The sequence below is a fragment of the Cervus elaphus genome, chromosome 25 (assembly GCF_910594005.1).
Source record: "Cervus elaphus chromosome 25, mCerEla1.1, whole genome shotgun sequence".
Lineage (NCBI taxonomy): Eukaryota > Metazoa > Chordata > Mammalia > Artiodactyla > Cervidae > Cervus > Cervus elaphus.
This window is the reverse complement of record NC_057839.1, coordinates 8,554,984-8,571,438: the sequence shown is the minus strand read 5'-3', so window position 1 is coordinate 8,571,438 and position 16,455 is coordinate 8,554,984. Positions and strand designations below refer to the sequence as shown.

Genomic DNA, 16,455 nt, shown 5'->3' with positions numbered 1-16,455 from the left:
CCGTGTTGTCAAACGGGCGGGGGTCTCGGATTGGTCCAGCCGCCGGGACAACACCTGCTCGACTCCTTCATTCAAGTGACACCAGAGCTTCCAGGGATATTTGAGGCACCGTCCCTGCCATTGCCCGGCACTCGCGGCGCTGCTAACGGCCTGGTCACATGCTCTCCGGAGAGCTACGGGAGGGCGCTGGGTAACCTCTATCCGAGCCGCGGCCGCGAGGAGGGAAAAGGCGAGCCGGGAGGAAGAGTGGGAGGAGGGGGGGAAGCGGCGAAGGAGGAGGAAGAGGCGGAGGGCAGCACAAAGAATCCAGGTCTCCGGGCTGGAGATTTACACCAAGAACCATGTGTGCCGAGCGGCTGGGCCAGTTCGTGACCCTGGCTTTGGTGCTGGTTACCTTCGATCCAGCTCGAGGGACCGACGCCACCAACCCCCCCGAAGGTCCCCAAGACAGGGGCTCCCAGCAGAAAGGCCGTCTGTCCTTGCAGAACACAGGTAAGCGCGTGCGCCCCGGCGGCGGGGAACTGCTGGGAGAAGACATCCCGCACCAACGCAGCGCTCCCCGGGCGCTTCGCCCAGAACTGGGCGCCCACCCTGGGCCAGTCAAACTCTTGGGGTGGAGCGGGGCGTGAAGAGGAAAGCGCGAGGTCCACACCGGGCTCCGCGCGCCCGGAATCCGCACGTGCTGGCCGGGTGATGAAATGGCTGGGTCAGGACTTGTTGCTGTCCTCCCGTGATCGAGGGTAAATGAAGCACCGCATGACGCGGCCAATGCCAGCTTCAGCGTCCCCGGACCGGTTCAAACCTCCCTGCTCCATCCTAACCGGCTTGCAGGCGGCACGGAGCGTCCCCGCTACCGGGCTGCGCCCTGAACCGAAGAAGTTCTCTTCCCAGCCGGCCGGCCGCGGCAGGACTGCTTCTCCCCCTCCTCAAAAGATGCCCGACATCCAAGAACTTTGTAGGCGAGACCAATGGCACGGCGAACTTTCCCCCTTGTGGGGCATTCCTTTCGGAAGAGGCAGGGGTGGGTGGAGTAAAGCGTACCTCTGCGGTGCTGCCTCCGTCCCTGGCTCCAGGGCAGGTCAGCAAGAGAAGAAATGGTGACACGGCCCGAACCGTGCGCGGCAGCTGCTCGACCGGCTCTCCGCTTATCCCCGAGTTGCCAAGCACAACCAGGCGTGCCGGGCACGGGGCTGGCCCTTTTCCCAGCCCCCGGGAGAGGAAGAAAATCTGCCTAGCGCTTCTTCGCTCTTCACGGCCCTCCCTTTATTAAGGGGGCCTGCGAACCCGGCGGTGCCGTGCGTGCGCTCACCGCACGAGCAGGAATGCACGAGTGCCCATTAGGGGCGCCGGGAGCGAGTGAACCGCGGCCCTGCGCGCTCCTGGCCGGCGCGCCGGGGCCGCGCATGGGACCGTCCCGGAGTCCTCCACCTCCGTAGGCGGATGCCAGCACCCCCGGCTCGCGCCCCGCTCGTCCTAGGAATCTCACCCACCTTTCCCCCTCCCAGAGCTTTCCCTGAGAATCAAACGTGATTTTCGCTAGTTGGTGACCCTCAACAAATGCACTCCCCTCTTTCTCTCGGCAGATTTAATCTGAATGCGGATTATCTCCTCCGACCCGCCCTTCTTCCAAAATATACTCTTCTGATGTAATTTTGTGGTTGGTTTAAGTCAGGGAATTGGGTAGGGGGAGGGAAGGGAGAGCGGCTTTGCAGCCTGACAGTTAACTCCCTCTCAGCCTGTCCTTTCAGAGAGACGAATTAGGGCCACATTCTACGGAGAAGGGCAGCGGACACCCGGGTCGCGAGAAGTCTAGGGAATTAAGCGACATCTCACCCCAGATCGCTATTAAAAAGGAACCTCGAACTGCAAAGGTTGCGTTTCTGCAGACTAACCCCTATCTGACTCGACTCCTGAGCCTGCTTGCAAGCAAACCGCAGTTTCCCTAGCCTGGTATTTTTAATGCGAATGGTTTGGAGGCGCTGCCTTAATAGGAATTTTGTTTTGATTTTTAGGTGTTGAATCATAAAGCTAAATTGAAACTGCTTTTTGGACGCTCTCATTTGGGGGTCAGGAAGGAAATGGCCGTGATTTAATAGCAGCAGCTTCATCCAAGTACAGAAGAGTATTTCATTGATGAAGGACAGACAGGAAAGACCAAGCTAATGGGTTGAAATTTTATTTTTGTCAGTGGGTTTAGAAAGCTGAAATATCTGCAGCTGTCAAACTAAGTATTCCCACAAATACTTTAATAAGATGAGAAGGATGAAAAAATGGAGTGTTCTGACCTAACTTCTCTTGTGACTTTTGTAATGTAGGTCTGGCTAATTTTTACAAATATTACAAATACTAGTTATCTTCATAAGTAGATTAAGTGATGAAATTTTCTTTCCTTGGTTTTTGGATCCTGAAACAGTCATTTCTAACACTCTTTCTTAATTTTCCTTTTAGTCATTACTTTTATTTCCACCGGCATCTCTCTGCATTCCCCAGCATGGCAAGGAATTTTGTATATGATTGTATGTAATTCTCATTTTAGCGGAAATCCAGCACTGTTTGGTCAGCGCTGGCGATGTGGGGTGTGGCGTGTTTGAATGTTTCGAGAACAACTCTTGTGAGATTCGGGGCTTACATGGAATTTGCATGACTTTTCTGCACAACGCTGGAAAATTTGATGCCCAGGTAAAAACCATATTGAGCACCAAGAATGTTTTGGGTTAGCAGAGCATGACTGAAACGTTCACTGGAAAAACCTGTTAACAGTTTCCTAGCTGATCGTCATGGTGGGTTTTTGTGCTTGCCAGAGACCTTCCAGGTATGCAGCAGGGTGCCAGGGACTCCCCACTCCACTCCTGGGGTTCAGCTTTCTGGACCTGTCATATCGGCCAAGTCTTCCTCCACCCTTCACCTGTGTGTGCACACACAGAGTGGGATGGAGACCAAGCTGAACAATTGTTTGAGGATTCTTAGCAGAGAAAACTCATAATAAATAATAAGGCACATACAGTCTGGCTACCCAGAACCCAGTCTGCAAGGACCATAGCATTAGGCTGGGGGTAGGGCAGGGAAGGTCAGGGACTCCAATTAAACATGCCAAAAGCTATTTGCACCTAATAGGCAAGAATAAAACAGACTTGAAATTTGTAGAAATTCATCATCTCCTAGAGGACATGTGGGCAGGCAGCATGGATAAATCAGGGCCTCCAGAGAGCAGGTGTTTCTTCCTCCTAAGTAGCAGATCCTCCTCTCCCAACCTGAAAAGTTGGAACCCTGAGTGAGTCCCGCTCTATATAACAAATATAGTCAGGGCCTGACCCACTTCACTTATCCCACGGTCCCCAGGGTAAAAGCCTAGATGCTGCATGGGTAGGAAAAGAACCCAACAAGTAACCTTACCGCTCCAGTGCACACCGTTCGAACACATTTCAGGTGGAGCGGAGCATCAGGCTCATCTCCTTCGTGTCCTCCCCAGCCTGTATCTGCACTGTGAAGTACCCTGTTGTCGTTTCATGGGAGAGCCACGACTGTTTGGATGAGGCCAACAGTTGAGGTGTGACTTATGAACATCACCAGTTACCATGCGCTGACATCCTGCAGACAGCCTGACAAGGCAACGCCTGGGAACCAGGAAGGGATGCGACAGGGCTGGCAGCCTCCCCTGCAGAGGATGTGGGGTGCCAGCAGGGGGAACCAGGAAGGAAAGAGGAGGAAAGTGTTTGAACTCCTTGAGATGCCCTAATAAAGCATCCCTTCTGGATTAACTGGAATTAGGAAACGTAATAGGAAATCCGGAGGAAAGATGTGTATTTCAGGGCAATCCCACAGGATGTCAGGGAAGAATACTGAGAACAGATTGCTGCAGCCCTCACATACATTCATCTTCCTTTTTTTCCTCAACCAACAGGAGTATGTTCTCAAGTTAGAAGCATCCCTTTCAAGTCAGGTCTCAGCCCATAACTACTTAATCAACCGGCACGCCCTATCCTCCATCCTATTTGGCTCCCACTGGCGCGTCAGAGGAAAGGGAATCACCATGAGGTGGCTTTTTAGTGATCAGACTCTATCTGTAGACCTTTCAGCTGCTTCTACAGAAGAGGACTGAAATAAACGTGCTGGCCAGCGTCCCAATTCCAACCTAAACCCATTTACTTTCTCAACTCCGTTACTTCCAGGCCTGTCTAAAAAACAGGGGTGACCTCTCCAATGACAGCTCACTTCTATAGAAGATGGGGTGTGAGGATCCCTGGATGGGTATCCCACGGTGCCTCTGTGCCCCGCGAGGTTGATAAGGAAGCCAACGGCCGGGGCTCGCCTCCACACCCCCAACAGCTGTCTCCTCTCTAGGATGAGAACAATCTCGCGGGGTTGCCAGGAAAGAGAACTGCAGGCCAGATGTATGCCTGGCTGCCTTCGCCACTCGGAGGCCTGGGGTGAGGGGGAGGGGCCGTCAGCCGGGCAGTTCAGGCTCCAGATGCTGGCGGGCAGTGTGCCAGGCGGGCCTTTTAGAGGCAGTAATCCTAACAGTTTAAAGGAGTCAAATTGCTTTCAAAAAGGAAAAGAATGCTCCTCCTTAAAGGCTAGGAGGAGGAGAGAGAGAGTACGGGTTGGGGTCGGCGGGAGGCACTGACGCAGGAAAGGCAGGCCCAGCTCACACCCGACCTTGACATCACTAGAAGGAGCAGGAAAGATGCGAGATCTGGACATGAAGGCACCTGGGAAAAATTCTTGCCACACACCGCCAAGGAGCTCTGGGCTTATGCTTGCCCAAATTTCCCTCAGAAAATTTCAGAAATGTTGCCACCATACAGTCAACACTGGGCTTCCTTGAGGACAGAGGGCCACGGGAGCCCCAGGACGAGGGAGGCTAGTAGAGGCGTTTGGGAGGAAGGAAGCAACCATGTCAGTCTCCCAGGTAACATCCTTTGGGACCGAAGGCAGAGGTCTCACATCACTGTGGACAGACCTCCTGATGTAGCCTCAGCCTCTCTCCTGCAAGGATGTCCGTCTGGATGGGGCCGTGAGGTTCGGTTGTCAGAAAAACCCCATGTAAGCCCAACAAGGCTCAGAATGTCAAAGCGTGTAATAAGGACTGGTCTCTTCCATCCCTCTCTCCCTCCCCGTCCCTTCCCCTCTCAGGGCAAGTCGTTCATCAAAGATGCCCTGAAGTGTAAGGCCCATGCTCTGCGGCACAGATTCAGCTGCATAAGCCGGAAGTGTCCAGCCATCAAGGAGATGGTGTTCCAGCTACAGCGGGAATGCTACCTCAAGCACGATCTGTGCTCTGCAGCACAGGAGAACATCCAGGTGATGGTGGAAATGATTCACTTCAAGGACTTGCTGCTGCATGAGTGAGTGCTGCCCTGTGGGGTGGGGCGGGGGCGGGCTGGGGTGATGCTGCAACGTGGACGGAGGGAGGAGAGGTCTGCTGCGGTCCAGAGACAGTCTTCTTCAGTTTGATGGGTTGACTAGTAGAGGCTGAACTCTCCTATTAAATGGGGAGGTTGTGGTTTACCACAGAAAGCTGCACTGACTCCCCTCAGAGTCCCTTTCCGGCTGGCCTTCAGGAAAAGCAAAAGAAATTTCCACCATCAGTTTCAAAATCCTAAGCAATAGCAACAGGAAATCTATTTCACTGAGCGTGAAACATGTGGAATTCAGGAATACCTTTCGCCTTTCCGTCAGCCAGGACCCCAACAGTCCTGAGTGTTCCGAGTTGCCATGTAGGTGCCCCAGCATATGGCCAAGGGCTGGTAATATATACTGAGTATGTACTGAGTGCCAGGCATTGTGCTAAGGCTTCATATGAATTTTTCACTTGATCTTCATGACAGCACCATGAGCTAGGTACCATTTTCATCTCCATTTTACAGATGAAAAAACTGAGATTCACTGTGGTGAAGGTCACACAGACAATGATGAGGAGCCTGCAGTCCAGCTCCAGGACTTATACTCTTAAATACCAATAGCTTTTTCCCTTGTCTCCATAAGCTCTGCTTTCCCTTAGAATGTCCAATTCACCTTCAACATTCATGCCCTCCCAGAGAAAATGCAAAACAAATGATAAAAACTTTAATCAGCTAAACACCTTTATGCCAAAATGAGGGGATAGGAACATACTCTTTGGAAGACTTGTAATTCAATCATAAACCCAGGCCATCTTCCTTTAAAAACATCCCTACAGGATCCTAAACTTTTGCAGAGTAGTAAAGCAGATGAAAGCATAGTTGGCTCCTAACACCGTAACCCATGACAGTTACAATGGCTCCTTCCTTGGGCACCTCAGGGCAGAAAGCAAGGTACTAGCTAAGCAGCCCAGTACAAGTTACTGCACTGTTAGTCTTTGCCCAGTGACTCACTGGGCCAAATCAGTACAATTTTATCAACCCTTACTCCTTAGTTCGTGCCATAGCCTCCCTCAACTATGTCACTAAACAGGCCACTCCCCATCCCACCCACACCACTTAGACCACAGAGAAGAGCAACCATCACCTGTCACTTTCCACTTGGTTATAAGGCTCTAGGTACCTTGCAACATCCCTGGTACTGTGTTAAAATTATTAGATTCACCATGAATCTCTATAGGCAGCTCTTGCCAGGAGCAAAGTGATGTTGCCTTTGCCTTGAGTTACACTGTGTTCTCAGTCACTCAGTCATGTCTGAGTCTTTGTGACCCAATGGATTGTAGCCCACCAGGCTCCTCTGTCATGGATTTTCCAGGCAAGAATACTGGAGCAGGTTGCCATTTCCTACTCTAGGGGATTTTCCTGACCTAGGGATCGAACCCACATCTCTTGTATGTCCTTCATTGGCAATCGAATTCTTTACCACCAACACCACCTAGGAAGCCTGAGTTATACTAATGCCCAATAAAATATTTTCTATTCTTCCAAATTTCTGTAAAGAATCAAACCAACAATTGCATCAACAACAATAGCAATAACAATAACTCTCATTTTCTGAGTGCACCAGGCCCTTGGCCAGGGACTTGGCCTAGATAATCTCATTTACCTTTCCCAACAGTGCTACAAGCAAGAGAATACTAACCCCGTGCAACAAAGAAAGTGAAGCTAAGAAGTTAAAGATCTTGCTCTGAGGTTCAATTCCTAATTTCCAACTTGGGAATTGGTGATTCTGAAGCCAGTTGTCAGGAATGGACCTCAAACCTCCTTGTCCTGGCCTCCATTCTCCCCACTAGACCAACTAAAGGCTCATTGGTCCCCAAATGCAGCAGGACTTTTTCCCCTTTTTTCAAAAACAGTCCTGTTACACAAGCAGAACACTGAAGTTTCCTTCCTTCAAGGTGGCCCTGCAAGAGGCAGACACTCCATTGCTGAGAAACGCATGAAGTTCATTTGTCTTCGACTTACTCTCCTCCATCAGAGATAGTTTGTTGGCCTCAAAAATGGGTGACGGGCCCCTAGTTTTTAATTCTGTAACACATTCCTGGAGCCAAGAAGACTTTTGTTTCTTTGGAGAAAAGTCTTCTTTGGGAAAACTGAAGGTTTTGAGGGGTTTTGCCCCCCCACCCCACCTTTGCATTTAAGAAGACAGAAAGCACTATGGCTGTCTTTTGTCTCCTCCATGGAAACATCGTCCATGGGACCCTTACTTCCAAAAGGCTCCGTGCATCACTTAGAGCCCACATAGCCCCCACCCCACCCTGCCCTGGAAATGCAGGTGGTCTACCCCAAAAGCAAACCTGGACCTTTTTCTTAAATACTCAATGTGGCTACATGCAATTTCTCTTGCTAAGCCAGCAATTCAAGCTCCCCACAAAATCCCACTGCCTTCCCTTCTGAAGCTGCAACTGCACACTCTGTCAACTAGTATTTAAAGCTGAACTGAATTTTTTTTTTAGTTTTTCTTAACTATCTTAACTGATTTGGGCACCAAAAATCCCATCAGTCCCCAATATCAAGAAGGCCATGTAAGAATGTATGACCTTGGCCACAGATAAGAAAATGAAAACTGAATTTGCTCTTCCCTCTAGAGAGAAGGAAATCATAGTCATCCTAGAATCCATATCATCCCCATCCCTCAACCTGACCTTCCCTTAACCCCTAAAATGCTCACATTCGGTTAGTGACTTCCTTCACACACTCTGCTCCCCTCGCCCCTTCCCTCCCACTTTCTCCCTATCACCCGCCTGGCCGTCAGACACCCTGTCACTGGGTGCTGGCAGCCTCCAGGCACATCCCCCTCCAAGTGTTTTTAAAAACCCTTTAGCCTTGCTGACGCCCAGTGGAGAGAGCTGGGCTTTGTCATTAGACACGGGCTGAGCTAGCAGCCTGAGAAGGCACCATGCCAGCTTGAAACACAGCTTAGATGAACACACCCCTCCCCATGGTTCACAGCTTTCTCCTCGGCAGAGAGCGCCAAGGGCAGAAAAGAGCGTGGGGTAGTCCAGCCTTCTGGGATCCGCCTTGGGATTCAGCAAGCTCGTCTGGCAGGCAGGATGCCCTGCTGAAGGAGGCCAAGAGGCAGTCCGTGGATTCCTAGGAGGGCCCTTCCTCTCCTTACTCTGGGGAAAGAAACTTGGAAAAAAGCATCCCCAAAAGACAGATGCTTAGTCTCCGTGATCTGCTTATCTAGCCGCAGGAGGTGGTAGGCAGGCTCAGGTGCTAAAATCCCAATGGTGCTCTAGCAGACACTCAGTAAACTTATCCCTGAGGCTGCCAGTTGCTAGTTTTCAAAAGATGGAAGGAAACAGACACGCATAGAGCACTTCCCTCGTGTGTCCACGCCCCCCCTCTCTTAGCTGAAGTCAACTTGGGTCATCACTGTCCTTGTCACGGTTAGGGGCCTGTCTTCAAGACTTTCAGCACCCTGCTCATCAGCTGAGCCCAGACTCTCCGACTCCAAAGGCATCAAGTAAGCCTTAAAAGGCAGCTTGATCTCTGTCAGCCGGAACATTCCTCCTCTCCACTCTCAGCCCAGCCCCAGGCCTTCTCAGCCCAGAAGCTTCCAAAAGCCACTTTCTCCCCCACCATGTCTCTGCTCTTCTAGCTATGAAATGAGGGAAGTTCACTCAATTACAACTTGAGGACTAATTCATAAAAATGGCAGCAAACTGCTTCACAAGTCTTAAAACAATCTGCTCTTCCTGCTAGGCAACAACTGCCAACACACAGAGAAAAGATTCAAATGGACTATAGCGCAGCCTCCCATGGTGCAGGCTCACGGAGGGAAAAAAGTCTTGTTCTTATAAGTGATCTTACGTGCCAGACTGATTTCCTGCCCAAGGGGATGGCCCATTGCATGGTCAGATAGACCCAGAAATTCTGCCAGTGAGAGCTGCTTAAGAAAGCTTGTTAGCCATCTGGAACATGCCATACCCCTCCACACCTTGGGGATTTTAAGAGTCCAGTGAGATCTAAGAAAGGCTTGGTGAGTTGGCCAGGAGATCCCATTGCAGGGGGCACCTTTTGCCAGATGGGCCCCAAAATAGGCACACTGCTCCAGCTTTCTGCACACATCTCACCCCCCAGGAGGAAGGTACGTAGTCATTCCTCCTTCAGCACTTTTCCTAAAGATGGCCTGAGCAACTGGTCCTCCCCCTGGGAACCAAGCATGCATATTTCACAGACAGCTGGCTCTCCTCCCAAGCACAGAGGCCCCTCTCTGCCAGACCAGCCCTCACCTCCCTTTGTGGGGTAGCCCAGACCCAAAGAATAGAGCTGTTCAGACAGCCACTCCCCCACCTCAGCCTCTGCCACCAAGGAAGGGAAATCTTGGTTGGAATCTACACCCCAGCCCCGCCCTTCACCTGCTCCAGACGCCTCCAGATACAAAGGAGAATGCATCCAGAAACTTCCCCAAACACCCTTCATTATCATGAGCCCAAACCAGGGGCAAATACACACAGGGGGAAAGTTGATTTTTGGGAGTGTCACTTAGATTAGGCTTATCAAGGAGAAGGACACCCAGTGCAAAACCAGCCAGTCTCGCTTCCCTGCCATAAAGCCTCCTCAGTTTAGTATTTAAGGCCCTTCACTATTTGCGTAAGTAATATTCCACTGGCTCCAAGACCCATTTCCCCTCCTGCTAAAATCCTCCTAGCTAGCACACCCTAAACAGGCCGGGGGACTTCCCTGCTGGCTCAGACAGTAAAGAATCCTCCTGCAAAGTGGGAGACCTGGGTTTGGTCCCTGGGTTGGGAAGATCCCCTGGAGGAGGGCATGGCAACCCACTCCAGTATTTTTGCCTGGAGAATCCCCATGGACAGAGGAGCCTGGCGGTCTGCAGTCCATGGGAATCACAAAGAGTCAGAGACACGGAGCACAGCAGAAACGGGCAGGCCCGCCCCATTCCCACAGCTGTGTGCCTCACTCCTCAGGGTTTCCAGGCTTCTAGCACAGACACCTATGTATTGTCAGGGGCCCTTTTTCTTGTGGCGGGCTCCCTCTCCCAGGCTCCAGTTCCCTCCAGTGCCTGGCAGGCAGCCCAGTACTCCACAGAATCCAGGTAAAGACTAGCAGTAATTCCAGGAACATCTTTTGCCAAACCAAACCCAAGTGAAGCATCGGCCAGGTCTCTCCCCTCGTGTGGGTCCTGCCCTCCGCAGCCCCCAGGAGGCCTTCTCCAGCCCCGGTCTCTCTCTCAATCCCCAGACCCTACGTGGACCTAGTGAACCTGCTGCTGACCTGTGGGGAGGAGGTGAAGGAGGCCATCACCCACAGCGTCCAGGCTCAGTGTGAGCAGAGCTGGGGAAGCCTGTGCTCCATCCTGAGTTTCTGCACCTCGGCCATCCAGAGACCCCCCACGGCGCCGCCCGAGCGCCAGCTCCAGGGCGACAGGGCCAAGCTCTCCAGGGGCCACCCCGCGGAAATGGGGCACCACCTCGCGGAGCCCAGCAGTCGGGAGACCGGCCGAGGTGCCAAGGGTGAGCGAGGTAGCAAGAGCCACCCCAACGCCCACGCCCGGGGCAGAGCGGCCGGCCCCGGGGCCCAGGGAACTTCTGGAAGCAGCGAGTGGGAGGATGAACAGTCTGAGTATTCCGATATCCGGAGGTGAAACGAAAGGCCCGGCCGGGAAATCTTTTCCTCCACGCCGTCCATTTTCTTCTCTCTGGACATTCCAAAACATTTGCCATTAAAGAGGGGGGCTATCACTCGCAGGATGTGATGGGGAGTGCGGACTTAGGTGTATGTTAGCGGCATGAACAGGTGAGGCGGAGGCCCCCTGGGCAGCAGCGAGGGCCGGTGGTGCCTGGTGTGTCCCGCACCCACACGTCCCAACGGGAGGTCACCCTCCTCGCAACTTTGCCTTCTTCCCATCCGCGGAGACCCTGGGCTGTGGCTTGCGGCTCCCTTTGCCGTGGGGGGTGACGAGAGGGGCGGGGTGACCCCCGGGGGCCAGACTGAGTGCTTGGTGCTGGGCCCCCGGCCCCTAGCTTCTGTGCGGTCCTAGCGGAGCGCAGCTGGATTCCCGCGCAGGAGTGCGTGTGCAAACCTCGCTGGGAATCAGAAGGGTGGAGCAGGGGCAGGGCCGTGTGGGTGCCTGGTGCCAAACAGAAATCCAGTTTCTTGCATGGGACCTTGAGGTTTGGAGTAACTTGGGATGGGGCAGGGGGTTGTGGGGGTGGCGAGGATTCTAAGTGTAATTTCTGAGCCATTGTTCTGTCTGGGGGACCCTGCTGCAGGGAGTGGCCCCTGTGTGTTTGTATTTTAACCACTGCTTCGAGCCTCAATTTCACTTTTTTTATTTATCCAGTTACATCTCCGTATCTGTCGTCTAAATAAATAGCTTTCAAACAAGCAACTGGGTCATTAAAACCAGCTCAAAAGAAAGCAAAAAGCAACCCATCTTTGGGGCTGAATTTTTTTTTTTAAGTGCTATTTTTTAAGTAATCAAAAAGTGATGTAGCTTTATGTCTGACTGCCTGACATGGGCTCATTGCCACTAGCGCAAAGCCCACCCTGGAAAAAAATGCACCCAGGAGTGCATTTGACAGAGTTCCCTTTGCCTTTCAGTACCTCGCCTTGACCCTCAGCCAGGGCGGACCCTGGGTTCCATTGGGCCGAGTTGGAAAGCTGGCCTGTCCATGCTAGAGGCTGGAAAAGGGGAACCCAGAAGGACTACTCTAATTTTCACCAGGGAACGCCGACCTTTTATGTAAATGGAGGAGACTGCTGCACATCACTGGGGGACAAGATTTCCCAGATCCAGAATGAAAATTTAGCAATGAGAAAAGGAGTCAGAGTAGACAAAGAAAAGCAGGGAGGAGAGACAGAACTGAGAACAGAGAAAGATTAGAACAGAAAGCATTGGCAACCGGTGTCTTGTGGTTACTGAAGAGGTCTCAGAGATAGGCCTTTTCTTCTCTTTCCTGACAAAGCTTATCCTTTCTTGCAGCCAGTACTCAAATAGGAGCCCCAGTATTGCAAGGAATGGATGGATGTTCTGGGCCAGGTCCTTCTAGAACAGGGGTCAGCAAACCTTGTCTGTAAAGGCCCAGATAGTGAATACACTATTTTCAGCTTGGCAGGTTGTATGGTTTTTGTTGCAGCTACTCAACTCAGCCTTTGTTGCCTGAAAGCAGAAACATACACAGACAACACATAACAAATAGGCTTGGCTCCACTCCATTAAATTTTTATTTAACAAGCGCCCAACTGGATTTGGCTCTTGGGCCTGAGTTTGCTGACTGCTGTCCTAGTGACTGGGCAAAAAAGTATGCATCCTCCATTTATGTCAACTCATAGCTCTCCCTCCAAGCAACCTGAGGCCAGAGATAAAGAGGCTAAATTTATCTACTCAAAAATGATTTGTTCCACAGAATGCCCTTACCCAAAGCCCAGCTAGTGTTTATATAACCTAAATCCAGTCTCACTGCTGCCAGGACAGGGTGCCAGAGCGTCGTTTTCCCAATCTTTCACGATCCATGTTGGAAAGAAACCATCTGTTGGGGGGAGGGGTACAAGAGGCTGGGAGAAGCACCTAGAAAGAGCTGGAGTTGCAGAAAACAGAGGAAATGTTGCACTTGATCCGGCTCTGCCCTCGGAGAGAGAAGGACCGGTGTGTCAGACTCTTCCATGGCAACTGAACGTAAACCATGGCTGTCTGAAGCCACACAGCACGTGGACTGTTTTCCTTACATCACTCAAAAGCTGAAGCAATAACATTCTGTCGCGTTGCTGGGTCAGCTGCTCATTTGTTCGCCCGCTTCTGGGCTGGGTGGGTGAAAGGCATCACTTTTATATTTTCCTCAGTGTAAATGTTTTACATGTTCGCTACTGATGCCCCACGTGTTGCTTCTGTTGTAAATATTGTCATTTGTATTTATTATCTCGGTGTTTTCCCCCGAGGCATAAAATCGCTTATTGTGTTGATCTGAACCCCCTCATTGATCGCTGTTGTATATTTTTTCATGCACTGCTTCGTCTCTTCTCAAAAGTCAGGTAGAAATCCTTGCATTCTGGTTCCTAATGTTTTGAAGCCTACAGTAGTATTTATTGCTGAGATTCTTTATCTCAAAACTGAGGAACATCCAAATTCCTGTAAGCATGGACTCAGGCATTTGTACAGTCTAAAATGTAAGCAAAGTTGTCCTTAAAAATAGACCCTCCACTTGGGGCTTCATACTTCATACAAATTTACTCCTGAGCCTTCCTTTGAGGAAGGATGTGGATTTCCAAATAAAGATATGATGTTTATTTTGAGCCCTGCATCTTAACAAGATGATCCGAACACCTCTCCTTTGTATCAATAAATAGCCCTGTTATTCTGAAGTGAGAGGCCTTAGTAGAGTGAAATGCTGACACTCAAAACTAAATAAATAGAAAATGCTAGCCCAGAGCTGTAGCTGTACTTTCACACACAGACACACACACAGAAATTTCAGCTCGAACTTAGGAAAAGGCTTCATTTAGAACAACAAGGCCAAACAACGCTTCCAGGGCCCATTTCCTAAGGAAGAGCAACCCTCGTGTGATCTCAGCATCGGCACCATGTGGGCTGGCTGGGTTATAAGATCTGTTTCTGTTATGGATTTAAGCAGCAGGACCTGTACGTTGTCACATTGCATTATCTTTCTCCAAGCCTTAATAAAGGTTTTAAATAACTGACTTCCTCTTGAGTAGCATTTTTGTCTGAGAGAGCTTTGGATGGGCCAAGGGGATGGCTGTGAGCCAGTGGGCTTTGAGTCCATTTAAAATGCTGGATGTTCAGATACCTACGAAACAGAAACAGGCTCACAGACAAAGAGAACAGAGGTGTGGCTGCCAAAGGGGAGGGGGCTGGGGGAGGGCTGGGAGCTTGGGCCTAACAGAGGCAAACTGTTACATATAGGATGGATAAACAAGGCCCCAGGACGTCCCTGGTGGCCTTGTGGTTAAGATTCTGGGCTTTCACTGTGGTGGCCCAGGTTCAATTCCTGGTTGGAGAAGATCTCAAAAGCCACATGGTGTAACCAAAAGAAAAAGCAACAAGGACCTACTGTATAACACAGCGAACTATTTTCAATATCCTATGATAAGCCGTGATGGAAAATACTATGAAAAAGAATATATGTGTATGTGTGTGTGTGTGTGTGTATAATTGAGTCACTTTGCTATACAGCAAAAGATAATACAACATTGTAAATCAATCTTATGTCAGTTTAAAAAATTTAATAGTGAGCATTCAGTTTACAGGGAGAGGAACTCAGGGAAGAAGACTACTCTGGGCTTTTCTTCCATCACAGGGCCTCTGTCCAAAACCCTGCCTGAACCACCAAAGAGGAGGCTGAGCTTCTGTGGCCAGCCTGAAAGCTCCTATCCCAGGGCCATCAGGGTGGTCCTCACAGCTCCTTGTGGAGTCCACAGACCTTGGAGTCAGCTACCCTTTCTTGCAGATGGAGCCTACAGAGGACGCAATTAAGTCTTGGCCAGAAAACAGCTCAGGGGCCAGGGGCCCTGAACAGGCAAGGAAGCCTCCTCCTCACCTCTTCCTTCCTCAACACTGCTGGAGAGCTGGAGCCCCTGACTTATTAATCCCATGGTTTACTCCACCATCAGCATACCTACTATGTTCTCAGCACCATGCCAGGCATCTTACATACGTAACCTCATCCCCACTATGTCCCACAGGCAGCAGGTATTATCCCCACTTTACAGGTGAAGAAACCAAGGTACAGGAAAGTAAAGCAACTTCTCCCAAACCGTGTGACTAGTGGCGGGGTTTGGGGGGGACATCTGAACTCGAACCCGGATCTATGACTCTAAGCCCACATGCTTTCCCCTACTCAGGCCCAGATTCTTCACATACAACTTATTTTTAATTTAAACCAATCAGTATGATTCTATTTTACACAGAGCTTAAAGAAAGAATAATTATACTCTTATATTTATAGCACCAGGCCTCCAAGGAATTCTGCTTTAGAACGGAAAGGAAAATTGATGCTCTCACCTTTCCTCTCTGCAAAGACTCAGATTTTAGTTCAGATGAAGGGAGGGGAGGAAAATCACGGAGTCTGATCGCTTTTCAGTGCATATGAGTGATTTTTTTTTGAAGATGCTGCTTAAGTGTTCCTAAGGAAAGCCTTTGGGGAGTGGCTGGCTGGAGTGACCCTGCAGACTGAGTTTTCACCACTAAACCCACCCAATTGCCAGCCCTGTCTTGAGATGTCAGGCATTGCTGAACTCTTCACCACCGCCATCGCCCTCATCACGATGGCTGGAGTTTATGTGCCCCCGTGCTGCTTGGTGCTTCACAGATACCACGTCTGAGCTTCGTTTTACATATGAAAAAATTGAAGCCCAAAGGCATCTTCATTTGCCTAGAGCCATCACAAGGCTAGCAAGCTGCAGGGGGTGGCAGGGCTCAGTCAGCATTGTCTGCTATCTGTCGATTACATCCCTGATGTGAAAATGTGGGTTAAATACACCCAGTGTTCAGAAACGCAGCTACCTCCCTCCCCCCAACCCTCAGAACTGCTCCAGTCCACTGGTTCAGGGATGATGAGGCTGTGGGAGGGCTAGAAGATCTTCCAAACATGCTGGATTTAAGCAAAGTTTTCAAAGGAAGCTGGAGCTGTGGGTCCCACAATCTGGAGACAGAAATCTGAATTTATTCTAAAGTTGACAAAAAAGAAAGCCTCCAAAAAAAAAAAAGAAAGAAAGAAAGAAAGCCTCCTACTGAAGAGGGAACAAGTCTTGGCCAGAGAACAAGTTTCATGTGAAATTGTTCTGTGGGGTCAGAGAAAAGATCAATACAAGCCTAAGGCTAGGAGTCATATGAAGCTGCTAGCATAAGAAGTTCAGTTTCTATCACTCCACAGAAAGAACATACAACTCAAAAGTCACTCCCTAAAGAGAAATGCGGGGGAAAGCCACAAAGCCAAACTAAGCTGGTGCATGAAATGGGCCCTGTTTCACTCAGCAGGATGAACCCTGCTGTCCGACGGGACCTGGGCATGTGCCCACCGCATTGAACATCAGGTCTGCCTGGGTGAGCTAAAGCCTGGGAGAGACAACAGAC

General features: G+C 50.5%; 2 protein-coding genes across 3 annotated transcripts in view; one reads left to right on the top strand and one right to left on the bottom strand.

Moving 5' to 3' along the window:
* The window catches only part of LOC122683788, a 267,413-nt gene extending 265,876 nt beyond the window's left edge, over positions 1 to 1,537 (bottom strand). For both annotated transcript variants that reach the window (XR_006337821.1, XR_006337825.1), the window contains exon 1: positions 1,042 to 1,537. The gene's annotated coding sequence lies outside the window, so the exon portion shown is untranslated. The remainder of the gene's footprint in view (positions 1 to 1,041) is intronic.
* STC2 (stanniocalcin 2) lies at positions 342 to 14,063 on the top strand. The gene is made up of 4 exons (XM_043887628.1): positions 342 to 492; positions 2,537 to 2,679; positions 5,134 to 5,345; positions 10,608 to 14,063. The coding sequence occupies exons 1-4, from the start codon at positions 342 to 344 to the stop codon at positions 11,008 to 11,010; spliced, it is 909 nt and encodes a 302-aa protein (XP_043743563.1). The 3' UTR covers positions 11,011 to 14,063.
* The last annotated feature ends 2,392 nt before the right edge of the window (positions 14,064 to 16,455 follow it).